The sequence below is a fragment of the Empidonax traillii genome, unplaced genomic scaffold (assembly GCF_003031625.1).
Source record: "Empidonax traillii isolate 1590-97213 ecotype Southwest subspecies unplaced genomic scaffold, ASM303162v1 scaffold1535:size94756, whole genome shotgun sequence".
NCBI lineage: Eukaryota > Metazoa > Chordata > Aves > Passeriformes > Tyrannidae > Empidonax > Empidonax traillii.
In genome coordinates, this window is record NW_020956728.1 from 7,292 (window position 1) to 31,371 (window position 24,080).

Genomic DNA, 24,080 nt, shown 5'->3' on the forward strand with positions numbered 1-24,080 from the left:
CTGAGCACACTCCAGCTGAACCATCACTGCTCTTCTGGGTTCTTCTCACACCCCGGGGCTTCACTGGTGTCACAGCTGATGATGCAACAACTGAATTCCACAGGGAAGGAACCCAGTCAGGTCCTGGAACCCCAAACAACGCTCTTGGAGCAGGGACAAAGGGACTGAGCTGCAAGTGGTGCCTCAGCTCTGCCAGGGACAGACGGCTCTTGCCCACCCTGGTGTCCCTGTCAGGGTTCAAGGAGTCCTGCTCCACTGTCCCTGGGTCACATCCAGCTCAGGCTTTGGCCCAAACTACCAACTGGGGTGGCCAGACAGAAGCCAAATTATTCACTGGGACACTTGTGAGCTCAGGTGAATTCAATCCTTCAACCCACAGCTTCTGCTAAGGAGGGTCAGGCTCTGGTGGAGGAGCTCTGCCATGGATCTGTCCCAGAGCACAGGGGAGGGGTCCTGCTCACCCCACAGCTGCCCAGAGGTCCCAAATCCTGTCTTCCTTGAGCATTTTGGGAGGTTGAGTGTGCCTCAGAAGATGGTCTGAGTTAAGCAAGTGCTGAAGCTTGTGCATAATTTAAATATTATGCAAATTATGTTGTACCATGGACCTGTGACCCCAACCCCACCCACAGCCCAGGGAAAGCTGTCCCAGTGGAAGCCCCCCTGCTCCAGCAGCAGCACTGCTGCTGCTCAGCTCTCCTCCTCCTGGCATCCCCACACAACTTCAGAGACCAGAACCCGGGCGTGGAGCGGAGCCAAGAGACTGCTGGGAACAGGAACATTCACCAGCAGTTCCCGAGCTGATGGTGAACCTGGGATTGCAGCTCTGCACAGCCAACACCCACCCAGGAACATCACCAGACCCAACATCAGAGTGAAGAGGGTCAGCAACCCCACCCTGAGCTGAACCAACATGGTAAGAGAAGCGCTGAGGAGCGTCCAGCCGAAGAACTGCTCCAAAGCCAAGCCCTGGGGATGGAGTTGAGCACAGAGACCCTTCCAGAAAGGCAGGGGATACTCACGGCGGTGCTGGAGGAGCCCTGGGAGGCTGAGCTGGTGGGAGCTGAGCCCTCTGAGGAGGTGGAGAGTTGCCGAGCTATGGGGCTGTGAGGGGTGGGGGTCACAGCTGCCGACAAGTAGCTCGGGCCGCCGACGTCCGGGTGATGCTTCAGCACTGCACGGGGAGGGCGGGAGAGAAGGAAGGACGACATTAGCCAAAAAAAAAAACAACCAAAAAACCAAAAAACCCACCCAGGGGGGTGGGGAGGGCGGTGGAGAGTAAAAGGACCATGTGCACCAGAAATGGGCAGTGCTGAGGAGCTCTGTGCAGGAAAGAGAAGCGCCTTCCAGGCTGGCAGGCCCTGGGGGAGAAGCAGTCGAAGAGCACACGAGGCGTCGCTGCGGCGGCGACACGGCCCCAAGCAGTGCGTGCCCCCAGAGAGGCTGGGTGTGCAGCAAAGCCCAAGCTCCCCCCGAGACACCTGCCCCTGGGGGCCTACCTTCACTCCTCTCAGATGAGCAGTCTCGCAACCTCTTTTTGTCAGGGGCAGCGGGCTGGGCAGAGCGCTCTGGCGCTCTCTCGGCCTTGGCCACGGCCGAAAAATCGTCTAAAGGCGGCCTGTGTGCCTTGTCTGCTTGGGCTTTTTGATGGGAGCGCTCTGAGGAGGGGAACAGAGAAAGAGCTATGAAAAACGCCTGCTTTCCCCTCTCTTTCTGCTGGCACAGGGGGGCTGGGGCAGAGTTCAGCAGCTCCGTAACATCAGGGGGCTGGAGGGGTGTGCTCAGGGGCCGAGCGAGCTGCGGCACTGCCCGCGCTCACCCCCGAGTTTGTGTCCCTACAAACCTGAGCTGCACCGCCTGCACACACTTCACCTGCAGCCCTGGACTGCCTCATCCCCCAGAGTGGGATCTGAAGGGTCTCCTCCTCCTCCTCCTCCTCTCTCCACCCAGAGTGTGGGGCAGCAGAGTGGGCAGGGGCAACACTTACTGGCTGCGGTGAAGAAGGAGTTGACCAGCTTGTGGCGGTCCTTGCGGGCAGGGTCTGCCAGGCTGGTGGGCAGGGGGGCTCTGTGCTTGAGCGACAGCTTTTTGGGAGGTTTAGTTTTCTCGTAGGGTTTGTTCTGCCACTGGGATTTCAACATGCTCTGGAAGTGCAGGCTCGTCGGCACATCTGCAGGGGGGACACAGGACACGGAGATTGAATTAACTGGTGAGACAAAAAGCTGCGGTCCCATCACCCTCTCCCAGTCCCCCCAGTAAGAACAGCCCTCGGTGAACATACTGGAAGACACGGGGTTGCCTACACCCTCCTCGTGGTCAGAAAGGATCTGCAATAGGACCCAGCCTTTCTAATCCGCAGCTCTTTGAGAGAAGGACTTTTCTACAGGATTCACAGCTTTGTTTCCCCCAGATCCACACACGCTGACCTCAGCCCAAAGACAGAACACTGAGGAGGTTATTCTTGTGCAGACAGGCTAAGGGAGGGAATAAAAACCAGTAACTGGAGTAGCAAACTACTCCAACCTCTCTTCTTTTCACACTCAGAGCTTCACACTCCAGATGTGAGTGCCAAAGCCTCCTCCAAGACCCATCTCCCTTTTATAAGCCCAAGGGCCAAACCCCTAGTTGGGAAAAGCATTAAACCCTTCAGGGTTAACAAGAAAACTACTGAGATGTGAATTCATCTTCTCCAAGGAGGGGACAGGCTGAAGGGAGAGAAAAAAACGGCAACACAGAAAGTTGTCAGAAAAAAAAAAAAAAGAGAGTTATTTGGTGGTTTGGCACCGCCCTGCTGGCAGCAGGGACTGTGCAGCAAAGAGACACCATCACTCCCTCCTCTTCCTCCTCGGGCAGCAGTGCAGGGCTCCCAGGGACCAGCAGATGGCAACCACACTGAGCCCAGCGCTCACCCTCCCACCAAGGTTATTACATCATCCAAAAATTCCCAGCGAGGAAGCAGATGAACCAGAAAAAAAAAAAAACAAAAAAAACCCCCACACCACCAACAAAAAAACAACCACCAGCACCAGCACAGAGCCCTGAAAGGCAGGGGACAAAAGGGGACAAAGTGCAGGGGTTAAATAAAAGCCTGGCTGGCTGCGCTCTCTGCCTGCCAGGGGAATAAATGAATAAATGATCTTTTTCCTCCCGCAGCCTCCTGGCAATTTTGCCCTTGGCAAAGTGCTCCGGAGATCCCGGGCTGCTGGCACCGGAGAGCCCGGAGAGACAGAGGGCTCAAAGTGAAAGTCAGCACATGCTCACAGCTCCCAGCCAGGCTGCACCCACAGCCTCGGCCAGGAATCCTGACAGAGCCTCTGGACAGCCCCAAAATCCTCACAGAGGAGCCCCAGCCCCGTCCTGGATTAATCTCACACCTCACTGCCCACTCACAGCACCGGGCAGGGCGATTGTCCCCCCTGAACGTGTCACCTTGGCTTCCTTCTGGGATAGAAAAGCATCAGTGGGTAATCGAAGTTCATCTTGCAGGGGGGAAATGGGTATTTCTGTGGAGGTGTTTTAAGCTTTACAGCACTTAGTTTTAAACCCAAATCTTTTTTTAGTCTCATGCAGCCAGAAAAGATCTTTTAAACCCTGTGAATTGGTGCAGGGGACCCTAAAAAGGTCCCCTAAAGGGAAGAATATGGGATGAGATGATTTGTCTGGTGGCTGTGGCGCAATAAAACCCAACGGGTTCTCTCCCCACTTCCCAGGGTATTTAACACCACAGAGAGAGGATCACCAGTGCTGTGAAATCAGGAAATAAATTCCTGCTTCAGGAGTTCGTTCAGTTCCTTGAGCACTCCTGGTCAGAGCTGTTTCTCTGGGAGGGGAGCGATCTACTTTTTAAAAATAGCACCAATTTACTATTTTAGCCTGGTTTAAATATAGTGCCAGCGAAAGATGCCAGATTAATTCCTCCCTGCACTTCCTTAGTGCCACACAAAGTTTGTGAAAAGCTAGAGTTTAAACCCAAACCCACACATTTAGCCCAGTGACTGAACCTGCACCTACCATTGACACCCAAGTGGGAAGCAGGGCCACACACCTTCCTCCCAGGATCAGAACACCCCAGAAGGGTTTTGGTTGGGAGGGACCTTCAAGATCACCCATTCCCACCCCACCAATCTCATCCAAGCCAACAGTTTTTGCTCAAAGAACAGGCTTGTGTTTAATTTGGCAGCAAGAAGACTCTGGAAAAGTGTTTTTCCCTTGGGAAAAGGTCCCACACGTGAAATCTGTGAGCACCCCCACTCAGGGCTGGTTAATTATTCCTCTTAATGATGATTAACCCTGATGCAGTAACACAGGGAAACGAGTGTCTTAATGGGAATATCCCTTCTTTCTGTACCCCCTGAACCATGGAAGGCCGTTTACGATTCCTTGCGAGGTCAAAAGAATTTCCTGCGACCAAACCAATCCCCAGATCATTTTACCTGGATGAACAAACCCTGCAGAAGCAAATATTTCCCAAGTGGTTTAGAACACCAAAAGGCCCCAGCCCAGGACAGACCCCCCCCCACCAGGCACCTCCTGGCTTCTCCACCACCAGTGAGGATCCCAAAAAAAACAATTTCAGAGCAGATCAGACACCCCTAATCCTAAAAACACCAGCAGATGAACATGTTTGGTTGTACCCAAGGGATCTGCACAGCCTGGAAACCCAGGATGGAGTTCCTAACCCACCCTGAGGGGACCCAGTGAGTGCCCCCCCACTTACCATCTGGGAATGACAGGACAGGATGGATACAGGAGTCCAGCTGGGAGAGGCGCTCCAGGAGAGGGGCATCGTACTGGATCTCCAGGGTGGTGGAGCTGCGGGTGCCACACAGGGCACAGGAGGGGTTCACGTCACAGCTGCAGCACGCCAGGTTGTTCCGGTGGGCCTGGGAAAGGGCCAAGGGAAAAAAGGGGGCAACACATCAGAGCTCAGCGTTGTCTTCACACATTCCCACTGCACAGCTCATCAGAAACACCCTGAAGGGCATTGGTTTTTTTTTGGTTTTGTTGTTTTTGTGTGTGTGTGTGTTTTTTAAGATACCTTATATATATATATAAATGTATATGCAATTATATTAAAAGTTGTATATATATATATATCATATACACATCTTTTTTTTTTTAACATACATTGTATAAAACCTGTGAATTTGGCCTCACGAGAGGATGGTTTCACTTTGCACGAACACAACTGAGAGCTACGACTCACACCACCAGCACAGTCAGCTCAACAGCTGCTAAATTTGACTAAAAGTGTTTAATTTTATCTAGGTTGAAACCTCATTTATAAAAACCATGAGGCAGCACAATTCAGTTGTCAGAGAGCGGGAAAAAAAGCGCCTTTTTTAGTTCGGATGGGTCAGAGCCATCATTATATGCCAAGAGCTGACACTTACAGGGACATCTACAGAGTGACAAAGGTGTTTTTCAACCTTGTTCCTTAACCCAGGACAGACTCTCGATTCACAGATTTATAGGCTTTATACAGACTTCATTTGTATTAAACCACTGACACAACTGGATGTAAATGCCATGCAGAGACAACCACCCGTAATTCCACATCAAAATGGGAGAATGGCTCCAACTGGATCCTGCAGAAACCTGTTCTGAGGCAGAATCAGTCACATCATTTCCATGAATGACTTCAATGATGGAAGAGAATAACAGCAAATGACACTCGACTGGGAGGGCTACAAACACCTTGAAGGAAAGAGCTGGAAGGCCATTCATGTTACAAAATGAAAAAAAATTATCTAAAATAAATCAAATGTAATTCACTGAGGACAAATGCAACGGGCAGACACTTCAGTGCCCAGTGAAGAGGAGGAAGAGGTAGCTGAGCAGTTCCTCTGCTACCTCTGAAAGCTCTGCCCAGGGGATGCTGTGATGGATCCCAAAATGAGCCTGAACCAGCAGTGCTGAGAATTAATTAAAAAAAAACCACACAGAAATTAACCCCATGGGGCTTTATAACCAGGCTGGCTGTGCTTTATAACCTCCTGGCTGTGAAAGGAGGGAGCTAATCCTGCCACTCTGCCACTAAGGCAGGCTACACACACTCAACCTTTAAACCCCTTTTCTTTCCTACAGGACATCTCCCTGCTTTAACATTTCAAGCTATGGGATGATCTCTGCTGAAACTTTGATCTCTCCTGGTTGTTATTTCTGGTCCCATCAACCCACAACCACCTTGTGCCAGACAGGAGAGTGTGGGTCAACTGCACAACACGGTGTTTCTGGAGCAGGACTTAGCCATGACTCAGCTTTCTCTGGAATAACTGGAGGAGTCCACAGAAACCCCCTGATATCTGGCACTTCTTCCATCCTTGGAACTGCTCTTCTGAGCCATCTCTGACTATCAGACGTGTTTGGTGATTACAACAAAGATCCAACACAGAATCAAGGGCCAACTCTTCCAACACCGAGGGCACAATTCAGCGAGACAGTCCCTCCACTTCCAAATCACTGAAGATGCTGCCAGTAATCACTGCAGAGCTCTCCCAGAAACACCCCAGATAAAACTGCAAATGAGTGATCAGTTAAAGCTGACTCAGCTGAGCAAGAATCTGTTTTGCTCAGAAAAATGCTGCTTCTCTGAGCTTCTCTTTAAAACATTCACAGAGTGAAACCCCTCCCTCCCCCCGAACCCTTGTGGGAAAGTTTGACTTGAAACACTTTGACTCAAAGGTAAGTGGGTTTTTGCCATCTGTGGTTCTTTCTGCATAAAAAAAAAAAAGGTCCTTATTTCCTCAATTTCTCACTCTGTTCCCTCCAACTGACAAGTTTAGGGTGTCCCTATGAGAAATTAAAAAGAATGAAGGACGGCCCTTCCTCATACAGGCAATAAACTGTATTTCCACTGAATGAATTCTGCATAAGGGAGAGAAGTATAAAATAATTTTTTAAAACCCCAGGTAAACAAACCCAGGAACAGTCAGGGCATTCGGTGACTTCCAAATTTAACCACTGGAAGCCAAACACAACCACCTAAGCAGGACAATCCATTTGTGCCTGGGCAGACAAGCTGTGGTTTTTTCAGTGACAGCAGCAGGGACTTCCCGGGGCTGTGTTAATTCCTGTGTCACAGTTAAGGTTTCCTGACACTTGACTTCTCAGGGTTTTTCTTTTAACTGCTCAGACTGTGCCACACTCATCTACTTGGCCTTGAGTTCACCTCAGGGCTGGTTGCTTTTGGATAAGAAAAAAACTCCAGGAGTTCAGCACCTCCCCTCAAAAAAAGAAAAAAAAAAAAATCTTCCAACAAATTAAGCTTCTCCTTCGTTTCTCCTTTATTTCTCCGGCAGCCTTTGAAGCCTCGCTGTCCCCCCATTATTTTTCCCCTTTTTATAACAAAAGGAATACCGAAAACAACCAGCCAAACTCACCTTTTTGGAAAGGGGCATGATGGTGCTGGGGCGGACGAGCCGTCGCTTCTTGCAGCTCAGGACGGGGCGGGTGCGAGCGGCGACACAAGTCCCGTCCGAGGGGGCAGCAACCAGGTTCAGTCGTTGCTTTTTATGCAAGAGCTCCTCAGCTTCCTGGCCATCTCCCTGAGCGTGTTCTGCCAGGCCAGGCTGAAGACTGGGCCCAGAAGAGAGAGGAGGGTGAAAATCCCGTTACTTGTTCAGCTACTGTAGGTTCAGACTCAGTTTAAAGCATTGCAAGTTCAGGCTTGGATTAAACCAACCCTAATTTTTGCTTTTACTCTGGGTCACCTTCCACTGAAACCTTTGGCAAAATACCTTTTTGGAAGCTCTGAACAGAAAATCGTTATTTAAAGCCAGTCACAGAGCCAAAAGCCACTCTGGACCTGAACAGCTTTAATCTCAGAATTCCAGGCTTCCTCCAGAATTACAGCTCAGGGAACCTTAAGACAACAGGTCTGCACGAGTCTGAATGCCAGAGAACACACAGTTCTATTTAAAAAAATTATATCTTTAACCCTGATGTAAAGCTGATTCTGATGAACATCTGAGATCTCTACCTGTAACAACTCTCAGCAGAGGGGTGCAGTGGTAGGATTAACCTCTTTTCTCACACACAAAGGACGCAGCACCCCCGGCATCAATACCCCCATGCCCTGAGCAGCTCCCAGCACAGCAGCACCTCATCTACAGAACCTTCTCATGTCTATTCTGCGAGCGCTTCGTTTCTAAAAATGCCAAACATGAAAGCCCCGTGGTCTAAGGCTGTGCAGTTCAAAGGCTACAGGGATACAAAGGGTTCTGTTCCAGCCTGCAGTGTTCCAGCTGCAGCCACGGGTTCCTTGATCCGTGATTCCTACGCTTCCTGGCACTCCATCGGTGCAGGATCCATCCCTCTCTCCTTCCTGTTTTCCCTCTCTTTTTTTCCTGCCTCCCTCAAGGAACTGAGCAGGTGCAATGGTTTTTCAAGTGGTTCGAGCATCACGGAATGTCTCCCACTCGTTTCCATTTACCCAGCAAAAACAGCCTGGAGAAATCAAGAATTTAGGAAGTTTTACTCCCCCCCCCCACGAATCAGCAGGATTTGTGACCCTCAGTTAACTCCAGAAAAGTGGGTCAGTGGTCACAGGTGATTCTGCAAGTGGGGCACTAGCACACCTTTGGATCACACCCTCTGCAAAAGCGTATTAAAAATCCTCATCAAAGAGCCGAGTCTCGGCCGTGCCGGGTGCAGGGCTGCCTGCAGGGCCTGCTCGTGTAAACACAGCTCAGCTTAATTCCATTTTCAGCAAAACAATGCAGCAGAAAACCTCAAGCAAGCGATCTCCTCCAAAATGTTTCCAAGCACGATGTACCACTGTGCTTTTTGAGGGGGGAAAAAAAACCAACCAAAAACAAAAACAACAAAAAGAGAGACCATTTGTACTACCACCAACCCAAGTTACAGGCTGGTTTCCAGTGGGATGTTGTCAAGATCATAAAAATCACGCTCTTCCCGTAATATCCCAGCGGCTTACGTGTTAATAACTCCATTGACGGGTCTTGGTGCTCCACAGGGCTTGGTGGGATGGGATTCAGGAGTATTTGCAGCAGAAATACCCAAGTTTTCTAGTGGCTGGGATCCAGAAACGCTCTAAGGAAGGATGGGAAAAAAAAAAAAACCAAAATCTTTAAAACAACCACAACTTTCTTATTCCCGGATTCTGGATGAGGATTCTGCACTGGAGCCATGGATTTCCACACAGGGCTTCAAACCAGGGTTCAGAAGTCACTCTGTGAACATGAGACCGGGGGCGTCAGGAGTTCTCAGGGAGCAAGCAAGAGGATGGATCCACGGCAGCCCTTTCATTCCCAGATCCAAAGGACTTTAATTCCCCTCAGGCAACCAGGGAGCATGAAAGGCTGAGGGCTTTAAGGAGATTTTAGCATTTTGTCTCCAGTGGTGCAAAACGAGTTCATCACCACCTGTAAACCTTCGCAGGCTCTCCTGCAGTTTGGTTTGTGCTGAAAGCTCCTGTTCCAAGGCACTCTGGGGGAAAATGGGAGGGGAGGGAGAGGAGAACAGACTTGCAAAAAGTGAATTTGCATTTTAACTCGCTGCCTGTGCAAACACGGTCCCAAAAGCACTTTGGGAAGGGTTTTAAGTGTGGGGTTGGGATGCAAGCAGGGCAAGTGTGGAATGCTGAAAGTGCCAGGTAAACACAAAGCTGGAAACGCCTTTTTGGCAGAGGAAAGTGAGTAAAAATTGAGTTGAAGACACTGTGCTCCACAAACCCTTCTGCCTTAGGCTGGAAAGACGAACTCCCTGGCTCTGCAGGGAGCAGCAGGACTGGCTTGGTGCCTCCCACCAGTGACGTTCCTGCTCTCCATCCCAGCAGATCGCAGCTTGGTCCAGCGTGTCCATACCCCTGGCACTCATCAACCCTCCATCTCAGCCTTGCAGTCCCTCGTTTTTGGTGTCAGACCAAACGCTCCTCCCTGGGTTAAACTTCATTTCTTCCTTCCTGCAGCACTTCCTACACTCCCTGCCCTGTCTCCAGCTGGAGCTCCCCCTTTGTGTGTGGCTCAAGGACTAACAGAAAAGGCAAAAGCAGAGCTCTGACCCCCCTTACAGATGTCCAGACTTGTCCCTGACTCCACCCCAAATCCATCCAGATTGCACTGATTAAATCTTCCCTGCAATCACCCCCAACTCGGCGAGCAACTAAACCCGGCCAGGGCAGCGCTGGATTAACGGTTTCCAGAGGAGCAGAGAGACCTGAGTCACCCCAGGGAAGGGCCATTTCCAACAGCACAGACACAACTTCTGCCTGGGCCTGTCTGAGGAACTTCTGCCGAGAGAGAGAGAGAGAGAGGAAAAGAGAGATGCCTCTTCCCTGGGGGAGCAGAGCCGGAATGCGATGGGATCAGACCAACCGGCTCATCTGCCACCCGCTGTGAGCGAGAGCAGATCCCACCTGAGACACAGGTAAAAAAAAAAACAACCCTGTGAGGTGAAGGCAGGGCAGGAGCTGAACACTTTCCCTCTGCTTTCCAGAGGCTTGGCAGGGTTGAGCCTTCACGTGACAGCTCCTCGCCGGTTGGGCAGGGCGGGGACACATGACTCATTAGCTCTTTGGAAATGGGTATTTATTTGCTTCTCCACAAAGGGTCTTAAAGGAGGAACTTCTTCCCCAAGAGGTGGTTTGGGCTGGGTGGTTGAAGGCAGGGATAGAGGGTGAGCCGGCTGCTTTTCAGGGAGGAGCTGGGAAGCATCAATCCAACGTGTATTTATTTATCAGGAGCAGTCCAGGCTCAGCTTATCACCCCAAAAATGGGTGTGCACCCACATGGCCCACCAGAGCCAACAGCTCCTGCACTCAGAGCTCCCACACCAGCTCCTCCTGGATGCACTGCCCAACTCCACACCATCCTCCAGGGCTGGCTGGGATCCAGAGGAGCGTTCAGGATCACATCCGTGCTCCTCACCGAGCTCTTCTCCGTGTTTTGGGGCTGGAACTCCGGGTTTTGAGGATCCACAGGGCTCTTGGAGGGGCGTCAAACACTGAGCTGTAGCACATCTGCGTGTTGCACATGAAAACAGCAGAATACCAGGGGCCCTCAGGGCAGGAAAGCAGCTGTGTGTGGGCAGGGAGTCATGAGCCAACAACAGGAATGTTCCCCCTATTCCCAAAAAAAACCCAAACAGAACCAGGCAGAGCCAGACCTCATCCTATGAATAGATACAACCCCCTAACTACTGACTATTCTGAGTGCACCCCCCCGCTAGACGAGCAATCCGAGCAAGGAATCAACAGCAACAGCCAAGCTATGGCTTCGGGGCTTGGTGTTATTTCCATCTTCAGGCAAAAATATTTATTCACCTACTGAGCTTCCAGTTCCCAACAGATATTCCCAGGCCTTATTTGCAAGGCCCTTCCCTGCACTGGCGATAGGATTAGTTCCTCCCAGGGATTATCAAGCCACATCCCACGTAGGAAGCCGCTGCCCAAGGACACGGCACTCGTGAGATCCAGAGGGAGCTGGGGATGAGACAGGATGGATTCCTCCCTTTATTCCACACTCTGCCAGTTTGGAGGGGAGGGGAAAGCCCCTCATTCTCCCAGCCTGGAGAGTGCCAAAATGATAAGCAGCACCTCTCCAGGAGAGGCCCAAGAGATACCATTCCAGTGAGTGCCCAGGAAAGGGGCTAATCTCTGGCTCGGAGCAGATCAAGGCTCTGACTCAACACCCCGCCCTAACGAGCTGCTCTAATTAAGCAGGAACCCTCCAGGCTGGGTTCTGGTGGCTGACACCTCCAGCACCACCGCAGAGGAGCTCAGAGTGTGCAATGACGTGTGTGTGTCCCTGTGGAAAGGGAATAAAACACCTCTTTCAGGAGGAGGCTCCAAGGTGGGATGCAGGGCTGCAGGAGCAGCCGTAAGAAAGTGCCAGGTGGGAACCTGCAGCCTGTGTTACACTGAAAATGTTGTTTTTCACTGCTCTCAGCGTCTGTGATTTGTGCCCCTGGTACCTCCAGACCCGCCAGAGCGAGCCCTGCAGCAATAAAAGTCTCTGACTGGAGAGCTCAGACCGGAGTGAAAGGGATGAGAAAAGGGAAAAAGCAGGAAATGAGTAAACACAGCAACAGGGAGGTGGCTGTGAGCAGCAAAACAGAAGCAAGCAGCTCCTTTTCCATTCACCAGGAATCCACACCTTCTGTTCTAAACATTCCAAGATTGCCTAAGACAGTCTAAAAAAGGACAATGTGATGATTTTGTAAGCAGATGGAAAATGTCTTTACTATGTATTAACGCTGCTTGGCCTTAAGCTGAAGGGGGGCAGATTTAGAGTGGGTTTTAGGAAAAATGCTTCCCTGGGAGGGTGGAGAGGCCCTGGCACAGGTTGCCCAGATCCTTGGAATGCCCAAGGCCAGGCTGGATGGGGCTTGGAGCAACCTGGGCTGGTGCAAGGTGTCCCTGCCCATGGCAGGGGGGTGGGACTGAATGGGCTTTAATGTCCCAAACCATCCTGTGATTCCATGATTCCACGTAGGATACGCTCCCATCAGATAAACATCCTGATTTAAACAGACAAGGAAGAAAACCTTCTTCCTACCACCGATAAATTTGCTCATTTTTCTCCGTTATCAGCCTGCCATTCCAGATCAGCTCCCAAAGAACAGCCAATCCATCAGCGCAGGAGCTGCTCCGGAGGCCGATTGGAGCACGCTGTCCCTGGGCTTGTTTGTTATTCTCCACGTGGGTTTGGGGTGAAAGCATGAACAGGAGAGGGGAGGGGGGACAGCACTGCTCAAACCCAGACACTGCCTAACGCTTGTGATTCCATCAGGGCTCTTCAGTCCCCGTCCCTGCTGCTCCCCAGCCCTGCTCCCATCTCAACCACCACCCGCTGCTTCAGTCCCTGAGCAAAACCCGCCCTTTGTACCAAACTCCCAGTTTTGGGCTCAGCTCATCTGCTAATTAAAGCCTTGAAACTCCACACACACATCTGAAAGCCAGGGTCGAGCAAGGGGGTGTTTTATTCCGATCAGTCGTAGTGACCCCTCAGCGGCCCAGTGTTAATAAAAAATTCCACTCTACTTCATGTTATCACTCAGCATCAGGAAATCCCTGACAAAGTCTTAGCAGGAAAAAACTCCCAAGTACAGTTTTACGGTCCCTTCCAGTGAAGTTTTTTTTTACCTGTGTCAACCACACTGAACACGAACCTCCAGCACTCCCGCTGCACTCATGCTCTGTTTCTCCCCAGATGTGGCACTGGGATAGAAAAGCAGGAATGCTGCAGCTTGACAGTAGAAGTTTTTGAGCCACGCAGGGACCACCTTTCTCTTCCTACTCCACGACAACTTCCAAATCCTCCATTTTCATACGTCGATGCGTCCCACAGGATCAAAAGTAATCACAGGCAGGCTGAACAAGCCTTTAGTCTGTGCCCTACATTTCTGCATTAAATAATAAATACCTGGCACTCTGCATAGTTTCCAGTGCCTCTCACTGCAATCATTAGTGCCCTTTCCAAGGGGGAACGCTCAGGCAGATATTAATAGCCACATCTTTAGCAGTCTTTGCTAATCATGCTGCTCCCAGTTTGAGGTACTTTTTTTGCTGGAGGGGAAAGGATTAGTTGGGATTTTAAAGCTTCACAAAATGCTAATGCATAGTACAAAGGTGGCCTCCAGGAAGTCTGTTCTAAAAGGTGTTTAAATCCTATTGCTTATTAACCCCAAAACAATGTGGGAAGGGGCGAATTACAGACCAACAGATCTGTGGACTCCCAGAGAGGAGCTGCTCCAGTCCCAAGGTTTGAGCATCCCTCTCCACCACAGCTTTTAGGGATGACCCTTCCCTTCCCAAAATTCGTGCAGGTGAAGCATCTGGACTCAGACAGTCCCACTGCTGGCACTTACCAGCCGGTCAGCCCCAGGCTCCAGCTTCACTTCGGCTCGAAGAGGACGGGACGAATCATCTACTGCAGGGTCAGGGGGTGACGCCTCACCAAGAACTATCAGCCCCTGGAAGAGAGGGAAGGGAACAGGAATTAACTTCAGTCTCCACAGGGAAACTGCACATCCATCACCCCCCACCCCAAAACCCCGATTTTCAGACGCGATGCCAGGCCCAGTTTCCCGCTGCCTGGATTTTCCTGACATCTCAGCTGGGCTGGGAGAGGGAAGGACAGTGGCTGGAGCCCAGATCACATGCCTTCAGCCCCATTAACAGGGCACGCTCAGCTCCTTCTCAGTCAAAACTGCTGAACCACTGTGTGTCCCGCTTCCCACCGCTCCCTTCCCCTCCTCCTGCGGGAATTCCAGGGAGCCACACAGCGCCAGCCAAGCCAAAGGGAACGTTCTGCTGGAGCACAGAGCAGGAAGAGACTGCTTTCATCACACGCAGAGGAACTCGCCACCACAGCCAAGCAAACAGTTTTGAGCGGGTGCCAAAAATCTTACAGTCGAACTTGTTACTCCGAGCAGGATTCCTCCTCCCTCCCTCCCTCCACCCCCCCTCCCCTCCTTCCCTCCCCAAAGAAATGATGTTCACAAAATTCAGCAAGGCAAGAAAAGCACTGAGAAACATTGCTATCAGCTGGTGGGACAGAGCACTGTTTTATCAGGCTTAACAGATGTTGTCCTGCTCATGTTTTAAGTGAAGTTTGATCTGAAGGCAGGACTGAAACACGAAGTGAAATAAAATCATTCTGAGCTGTATTGTAACAAAGCAGGGCAAAATGTGGGAGGGATTAGGGAGATGAGGGAACCTACAGGCCGTGAACGCAGTCCAGGACAAAGACAAGCCCCGACAAGTTTGCAATTTGGTCAGACAGAGAACCGTGAAAGGGCCGCTCAGCCCAAGAACGGGCAGATCAGTCATCTGGAAACAATCCTGGAGGTTGCACGGTGTGTCACAAGAAAGCGAGCCTGGAAGGGGAACCTGGACACGTCATCTGGAGAGAGGAGAGAGCTACAAGGCTTCCCTCACAGTCCACAGAGTCAGATCTCACAGGACCAGCACCGCAGGACGTGGTAGGAGGCGCTGGTAATTCTGTGGCAGGGGGCTGGAACTGGATGATCTTTAAGGTCCCTTCCAACCCAAACCAGTTAGGGATTTTAAGGCTTTTAATGCTGATTTTTCTGCCTTGACACACTCTGTGGTACAGCACAGCCAGTAGGATGGTTGTAGTTCAGGGACACTTTATTTTAAAGCGGTTTTAAACTAAACACAGCCGTAGGTGGCCTCTGACCGGCAATGAGGAAGCAGCCAGAGGTTGGAATAAACAGGATGATGGTTTTCTGGAGTTTTCTGACATCCCAGAAGGATGTTTAGGGGAGGAGAGAGGCTGGAAGTCTAAACTACAGCCTTCCCTGCTTTGCTTCTAAGAGTTTTACATCTCCATTATTTACACTCATTTTGAATAATAGAGGGGAATCAGAAGGGCAACATCAAATTTCCTTTCAGGAAACGAAAAGTGCATCTGAATTATTCCAAGGTCCCAAAAACACTTTCCATCAGCATTCTTCAAAACAACGAAAAAAAAAAGGAAAGTTCCCCTACAATGCTTATGGATGATTTTGCTGCTTCTTTAATCCCATTTTTATCACTAATTACGGTAATAATGAGAAGTCAATCATATAGATCTCAGATATTGAGATAGATTTTGGGTGTCTCAGAGCCCTGGGATCATCAGCAGCTTCTGCCCAGGGACTGATGGGTGAATTAAGCAAAGGACTGACACCCATTAAGACACATCAGGAAGAGACTGAGCATCCTGACCAGCCCCACTGAGGGCTGACAGCATCTCTTATCTCCCCCTAAGCCCAACACAACCACTGCAGACACAGGAAACTCATGGGAGAGCTTCAGATTCTTCCAGCAAGAGGCTCCTCCCAACTCCCACCCCGCCCTTCCCATCACGAGTTTCTCTTGACTCAGCAGCTCGAGCAAGAGAGCTCAGCCCTCCCCCAGGGGACAGGAGGCTCCCAGAGCATCCCAAATCCCCTGGGGGAACACGGTGAACCCAGCTGGGATGCTCTGGGAACATGTGGAGCCCAGGTCTGCAGAGAAGTGCACAACAAGCCTGGTTTTACGGGGTTTCAGTCAACCAAATCTGCCACTGGACGGGATTCCTGCAGGATCCCTTCATCTTAAAGCACCTCTTGGTCCATCAAAGAGCGAGGCTTGGGAGAGGCACAGAAAAAGAGGAAAAAATGCTGTTTGCTCCTCTCCAAACACGGAGCATCTGCCACCCACACAGCCTTCCCTTGCTTTGCTCTGACACAGCAATGTGTTTTTCTTGAAGGGGCCGTAAACTCTTAAAATAAAACAGTAATTAACCTAAAAAAAAAAAAAAAAACACTGAAATAGAGTTTCTTTGAATTGCAGAACTTTGAATTCTTGCAGCAGGATCGTTTTAACCTCCTTATGGCCAAATAAGCAGGAGTTAAGTCATGCTGACAGAAAAAACAAGGTTGTTTCTAAATTCTTTAATTGTTTTTTTTTTCCTTGTGAAGTTTGAAGCCAAATCCATTCCAACAAGCAAGGCCACGTTAGTAAAACATGGGGCTGTTTTTCCTAGTTTCCTATACCTGTCCCAAGCTCTTTTCTGATTCTCACTCTGGGTTTTTCACTGATGAAAACAGGGTGTGTTGCACCAGAGCTCGAGGACAGCTGGGTGCAAGAGGTGTCTCCAGCCAGCCCTGTCGGAGATGGGGGGTGTGATACTCGTGGCTCTTGTCTTTTCTTGTTCAGGCAGAGCAGCCACTACCCAAAACTCTGAACATCTGACCTCCCCTGCACCTCAAGGGCCGCCGTGTTTTATCCTAAATTCATGTCTCAGGTTATCACAGCCGAGTTTTTGTTTGAACAGATCAAAGCAGTGACATCCTGTTTGCCAAAACTGGTATTTTTTTTCACCTTTCAGACCTGGGGACTGACTGCAACCTCAGATAAAAACACATGGGATGCCTGCAGCCACCACCAGGCCATTTCACGAGCCTGTCAAGTTGTCACCACCCCAGAGAAAGCCCCAAATCTTTGTGAGTTTTCTCCTGTCTTCCCTTAGTTAACTTTTAGCGCCTGAACGTTCAGATACTCTGCATTTTGCACTTAAAAAACACGTTGCAAAACGGGCTCGGAGACAGGAGGAAGAGGACTCTTTGTGAAGAAGCATTAATTTGACACAGAGCCAGTTCCCAGCAGCCTTTTGCCCTAATCTCAGTAATGGATTCTGCTCCTCCACCTCCTCGTTCAGAGCCCTCGCTCGCTCAATTAGCCTGTTTTTCTGCACAGCTGCATCAAAGTCCAGGTTCCCTCCCCTGCCTGTGCTCTCTACCCCTCTGGAAGCCTCTCCAGAGCTCCACACATCTTGGAAAAGCATTTGCCAGGCTGAATTCCTGAGGGTCTCCAAGTTGATGCAATACCATCAGCCTTCCTGCCCCAAACTCCAGGCATTCCTCCCTCCAAGGCCTGACATTTGGATGATGTGCATGCCTGAACAAGCCTCAGCAACGATTCCTTCCTCGTCCCTTCTCTGCTCCCCCCCCCCCTTCCACCACTCTCCCACCATCTGAGAGCGAGACTGCAAAAAAAATAACTCCTTCCACGGAGAGAGAAAGGTCAGCACCTAAAAATGGTCTTTTTTTTTTGTGATTCAGACTCAATTTTAAGCCTGTGCCTTGTGATAGCATCTGAACTAACTTCCTCTACAGTCCCCTCCCTTCCCCAGTTAACTTGTTCCTTATCCCCATCTTTAGCTACTCCCAAAGAGTGGGAAGGTTGTTTTTTTTTTTAAAAAAAAGCCAAATATCAGTCACAGCTGCTTTTGGAGAGATGCAGGAGGGGGGAAAAAGCATCAGACTTCACATCCACACCCTCCCCTGCACCAGGGAAGAGCCACTGGGAGGCAAAGCAGGATCTCAGGTCCCCAGAGGCATCCTGGAACTCACCTTGTTGGCTCTGATCTGCTTGTAGATGTCCGTTTGCTGCCGGATTCGGTATTCCAGGTCCGAGACGTGGGCTTGGAGCCAATTCCAGCGGCTGACGATGGCTGCACGGTCTGCTGCCCATCTCCACTCTGCCCTTCGCCTCCTGGGAAAACACAGAGGGCACAGGAGGGGGGGGGGGGATTATTTTAAACATGATTTTAATGATCCAGGCCACGCAAAAACCCGAGCGGAACTGATGGGTGGGTGAAAAGCTCCATCCTGGACGGCACAGCTGACACCACCCCATCGCTGCTAATGATTCCCAAGGAATTCCAGAGGTGCTGGAAGGGCCATGTCTCTGCACAGCAACACTCTTAACAACTTTTGGTGCCTGGTGAGCGAAGTCCTGCCCGTGCAAGCGTTAAGATTTTATTCCACGCTCAGCTGAGCCAGCAGCTCCAGTCCTACCTGGCCACATCAGCCAGACCCACTTTTCCAAGACCTGCAGAAAACCAAACTCCTCTGCCCTCCCTCCTCTCTGAAAAAAAAATCCACCTGAACACCCCAATTAAACCTCAGTGGCCACTTTTTCTCAGTGGCTTGCAGAGGAGTGCCAGAGCCAAGAGCACCTTGCACGAGGTGCTGGGAAGGACAGGCACCAGCAAAGTGGATTTCTGCGTCTGATAGATGGGACTAAGCAAATAAAGAAGCCAGGAAATAATATCCACTGTCATCAAAACACCCTTTAATCTTCACTGCTGCACTCCAGGGCGCGCAAGGATGGTAAGGCATGGATAAATCCACGGCCCCACTCTCCATAATTAAAGCTTTAATATCATGAAAACAGACCCTAAACATCCCAGTTGTGGGTGCATAAATATTAATGCTGCCCAGAAAGGAAAAAAAAAACTCTGGGATGGTGCAGAAACAAAGCACCAGCAGGAAGTGCTGGCAAACCCAGTGCCCCTGCACAAAGCCTTTGCCACATCTGGACCTTTGGCAATTAAGAAATTAATCCCAAAATAATTCCCTTTGCCCGTCTCTCCCCCTCCTCCCTCCGTGGCGATTCTGAACCAGTCAGAGCACGTGGGGCAGGGGAGTCACAGCAGTGTCCAGATGTTTCCTCCAAAATCAAACCAGAAAGTCCTGTGCTCTGAGATTAACCCGTTTCGGGGCCGAAACCAGCACGTGGTGAATGAGGTTGAGTCCTGAGGCAGCCCCAGCTGCAGAGAAGGGAAGGAGCAGCAATCACCAAGTTCTTAAAAAAAAATCTGCACCTCCTGAGCCCCTGCCCTGGTTTAGCTGTAACTGCTACTGAGGGCACTTGGTTAAAAAATGAAATAAATACAGTAAAAAAATCCCAGGGTTATTACAAGTTTGGAAATACCCTGAAAGGGAGGAGTTGGCTGCTTCAAACTGCAAGTGAAACCCCTGAATTTAGAACAAGACACGTTATCCATATATTCCTGCTGGACCTTCAGGCTGCAGTGCCGGTACACACAGGGACAAATTCCCACCAGAACAGGTGACAGCCCCATCCCTGGGAGTGTTTTTACAAGTGAAGTTTTTAGAATCAAGCGCTGCTGAGAGCACGTTCAAAGTGCCTCTCCCAAAAAAACTACAAAGCACCCTCTGCCCGTTAAATACACCTCATTCTTTTGCTCAGATTACACAGAAATTGAGATTAGGTATTAAAAAAACCCAAATAAATAAAAAAAAAAAGCACCTTCCACCCATTTGGAGTTTCCAGAGCGACACGGCAGCACCCGCTCCTCACCTTAAAATCAGGGCACATCCTAGCCCAGAAAAACCCACTGGATTGAGACCAAAAATAACGCAAGGAAGCGAAACACAGTAACGTAGATTCATCCTCCACCCCCCTGCGGCACGGGGAGGGGGGGAGGAGGGGAACACGCAGAGCCAGGGCTCAGCCACACCTTCCAAAACAGCACCCAGCGTAGTGTGGGGCTCTATATTTAGCCCTGAGCCTTTTCAGAGCCGGGGCAGTCACACCCCTGGCAGCAACACGGATGTGTCATGGATGTTCTCCCCGGGTGCACCAGCTGGGTATCTGCTTTAGCTCTGATATCTGTGCAAATATTGCCCCTGAGTCCCTGGAAGTGTCCAAGGCCAGGCAGGACGGGGTTTGGAGCACCCTGGGCTGGTGGAAGGTGTCCCTGCCCTTGGCAGGGGGTGGCACTGGATGGGCTTTAAGATCCCTTCCAACTCAAATCCTCCTGTGATTCCAAGATTCCACGTAGGGACAGAGTCAGGTGGGATACAATCCTTCCATCTGCACGTTCCCATGTTGAAAATACACTCATGCCAGATAAACATCCTGATTTAAACAGACGAGGAACAAAAGGGACACCTTCCGCTGTCCCAGGTTGCTCCAAGCCCCGTCCAACCTGGCCCTGGACACTTCCAGGGATCCAGGGGCAGCCACAGCTTCTCTGGGTAACCTGTGCCAGGGCCTGCCCACCCTCCCAGGAAAGCATTTTTCCTAATATCCAATCTAAATCTCAGCTTCAAGTCCATCACTCAGCCCATCCACCCAACCCACCGGTCCATCCTGCTTTCTGCTGAGTCCCTGCAGCTGAATTCCAACGGGAAGGACAGAGACAGCCCCGAACAAACTGAGGGAATTAGGGATTAGCAGACTTATTTTTCACCAGGAGACTGCCCTACTAAAGGCCCAGCTGTGAAGTGAGCAGAGCAGATCCACCAGCTGCTCCTAAAGCATCCTGATAATGCCACGGAACAGCACAGGGAAACGGAGCTAGAACTGATCTCAGCCTGGAAAGTTACTGGCTGGAGGGGAACTCTGTCATCAGAACCACTCCCAGGAGTCAGCAGGAACGGAGGAGAAGCAGCCACCAGGGTCTGTGTGGAGATTGTTTCTGCCACTCTGAGCGCTCGAGCAAACCCAAATCACCTGGATGTTAAGTGAGGAGCAGCAGGTCACGCTGAAGGAACAGTCAGTGCCAGGAGAGAGAGAGAAAACAGTGATGCAGAATCACTGAGCAGCTTCACAGGCAGCCCCAGAGCTGCAACAGCAACGAGAGGGACTCACTGGGAACCAGGGAATGCTTCTGGCAGCGGTGCTGGGGAGCCAGCACATCCCAGGATCCAGGAGCCCTGAGGAGCCAGCACATCCCAGGATCCAGGAGCCCAGGGGAGCCAGCACATCCCAGGATCCAGGAGCCCAGGGGAGCCAGTACATCCCAGGATCCAGGAGCCCTGAGGAGCCAGCACATCCCAGGATCCAGGAGCCCTGGGGAGCCAGCACATCCCAGGATCCAGGAGCCCAGGGGAGCCAGCACATCCCAGGATCCAGGAGCCCTGGGATGTTCAGTCGGCCTCTCCCAGCCAGTGCAGATGCAGATTAAAGCCACAACAACCAGGCAATAAGCTGCAGCTTTCCAGGCACTTTCCATATGGTTCCCCTCCTCCACTATTTACTGGCATGTTCCCAGGGGCTTTGCTGTCCCCTGGAATGCAGGCACCTACCAACACAGAGGCCACGCTGTGTCTGCTCTCCCCTCTCCAACACAGCTTTCAACGGGAAAAAAATTCCCCAAGAGGGGTTCAAAGGCCTGGATTTGGAGACCTTCTCCCTGGAGACACACACCCCTCAGCCTCTCTCTCCTGCCAGAGGCAAGCTGGGAAGGTGTTATAGCCCATTCCATGGGGGAGCCTCACCTCTTGAATGACAACAAGAATGTGCCCACCCTATGAGGCTGCAGGACTGGGAACGAGGAGATGCCTGCCAGGTGACCTCAGCTGGGGCTCCACTCTGACAATCCTGCAGGTACTGTGCTGTGGGGAGAAGGATTTAGGCTCTAACACCCACCTGAGACACAGCTGGGTGAGAGTTTCACTATCTGAGGGGGAAGGAAGGGAGTGGAAGTCGTACAACAACGTCCACAGAGCTTCTGCTGCGCCTGCCCGGAGCTGGTTCTTCCTGGAGGCTCCATCCCGATCCACCCCTGTGCTGGAGGGTCAAACTCCCCTTTTCCCACGTCATCCAATCCCGACCTTCCACACCACATCCTGCAAGGCCCACTCTGAAACCCTGGGATTGTTCCAGAGCTGTTGTGGGTCCACCTTTGGGCCTGCCCCAGGTTTGTCAGGTTGGGTGCTGCTGGTTGGCCGTGACCTGCTCCCAGCAACCCCGGCTGGGCGGGCTGTGGGTTGATAACAACCTGTTTTCAGCCTCACGTGGCCGTTCACACACTTGTCCTCCCCCCCCATGAGGAGCCAGGAAGAAGCCCACGTGTGAGATCCCATCGCCACTTCCACATCTCCGACTGCACCAGCCAACTGGCAGCTGCAGGAAGCCACAGCCCCATCCCAAGTTTTGATTCCACTCCAAAAAAATCTCTGCACAAGCTGCTTTCTCCTTCCCAGCTCGGAACTCAGCTCGTTCCACCCCTTGCCAAAACGCTCAGAAAGTTCATCCTGTGCCTTTCCCAGAGCTTGCCCAAACACCAGCACTGATGCAATTCCCTGCTCGGATCTGGGATCTCGCCGGAGCCGAGCTCCCACTTCCACCTTCGAAAGCAGCTTCGAGTATGACAGTTTACCACACACCCAGCCATCAGCTCTGTTAAAGGGCAAATCTCCACGTTAATTCTGTGTGTTTTCCTTGCTGTCACCACCAGCAGCCCAGAAGCCCCAGGGGAAGGTCAGTGGTGGGAATGGCGGTGCTGGTGCGGTGCCAACTCCCGAACAATGGGAAGGTGCCAAGAGAAATCTCGTGGTTAAATCGACTCTGATGTTTCACCAGAAAATATCAGCGTTAAAATCAGGCTAAAAGAAGTTTCCCACCTCTCCTTTGTCTGATGATTTTTGAGGGGCTCAAAGGCCAGTGCTAAAAATAAAGTAAAATACTGGGACATTTGCTGTCAGAGCCCACGGAAGGGACAGCAGCACCACTGCTTACACATCCTGGAAATCCAGGCCATGAAGATGCTCCAAGGGCTGGAGAGGGACTGGACAAGGGGCCTTGAGAGACAGAACAAAGGGGAATGATTTTAAACTAAAAGAGGAAAGATTTAAATGGGTTATTGGGAAGAAATTCTTCCTTGGGAGGGTGGGCAGGCCCCGGCACAGGTTGCCCAGAGAAGCTGTGGCTGCCCCTGGATCCCTGGAGTGTCCAAGGCCAGGTTGGACGGGGCTTGGAGCAACCTGGGACAGTGGAACGTGTCTCAGGTGTCGCTGCCCATGGCAGGGGGTGGGACAAGATGAACTTAAAGGTCCCTTCCAACCCAAACCATTCTGGGATTCTGTGACTCTATGACATGTCCACGGAAAAAAGCCACGTGCTCTGCTCACACAGACAACTGTAAGCATCATCTCCAAGCACCTCACAAATTCAACTTTTTTTATTTGCTCTTGCAGTCTTTAACTGTGCCTCACTAAAGAAGGAGATTTGAACCCAATTCAGCTGCTATTTTCCTGCAGTTCATCTATTCCTGGAGTTCATTCCTCAGCCCACCAAGCCTTTATCCTTTTTTTTTTTTTTTTACTATTATTTCAGATCAATGCAAAACCAGATCGATGGGTGGAGCAAGAGTTAAAGCTCTGCCAAACACACTCTCATGACAACTCTGGGGGAGAGAGAGAGAGAGAGAGAGAGAGGAAGAGAAAACCCCACAAGGCTGGAGAACAATCTCATTAACTGATGGTAACATTCCTGCCTGTGAAGAAGCCAAAGCGAACAATTTGTTCAGCTCAACACCCGCCCCCACCCCTGGACAGAAGCAGCAGCTTTGAAGAGCTCTTGTTTTCCCAGCATGTGCTCGGCATTCCCTTGGATCTCCTGCAAACCTCCCCTCGGCTCCTTCCTTCCCAGGCTCAGAGGAACCCAAATATCCCCAAATCCCTTTTCCTAGTGGAAGGCAAAATTCAGCCTAAGGATCCAATAAAACCCATGGATGAGTCCAAAACTCAAGCCACAAACAGACCTAGAGATAGGGAAACAAAAGAGGGGAATTAAAAATACCAAAGTGAAAAAACTGCCAATGGGACATGGGGGGGACATGGGACACCCAACCTGCTCATGGCACCAAAAATACCAAAGCTCCCAAACCTCCTCCAGCCCATGAACACACTGTAATGGGACTCACAACAATTTTAACTACTTTAGAAGCTGTGTGCAGACAAAAACTCTAACCCTTCTGAGATTGTCTGGTTTCCTTTAATGTACTATTTTGAAAAGTATGTGCCACTCCAGA

General features: G+C 50.9%; 1 protein-coding gene across 1 annotated transcript in view; it reads right to left on the reverse strand.

Annotated features, from left to right (window-relative positions):
* KANSL1 (KAT8 regulatory NSL complex subunit 1) overlaps window positions 1-24,080 on the reverse strand; it is an 82,330-nt gene that overhangs the window by 3,944 nt on the left and 54,306 nt on the right. Inside the window, exons 3-10 of the mRNA XM_027907747.1 lie at window positions 17,863-18,004; window positions 13,828-13,932; window positions 8,936-9,051; window positions 7,380-7,575; window positions 4,715-4,880; window positions 1,985-2,167; window positions 1,497-1,655; window positions 942-1,171 (exon numbers count right to left, since the gene is read on the reverse strand). Of these exons, the coding sequence (XP_027763548.1) occupies window positions 942-1,171; window positions 1,497-1,655; window positions 1,985-2,167; window positions 4,715-4,880; window positions 7,380-7,575; window positions 8,936-9,051; window positions 13,828-13,932; window positions 17,863-18,004 (1,297 nt within the window). The remainder of the gene's footprint in view (window positions 1-941; window positions 1,172-1,496; window positions 1,656-1,984; window positions 2,168-4,714; window positions 4,881-7,379; window positions 7,576-8,935; window positions 9,052-13,827; window positions 13,933-17,862; window positions 18,005-24,080) is intronic.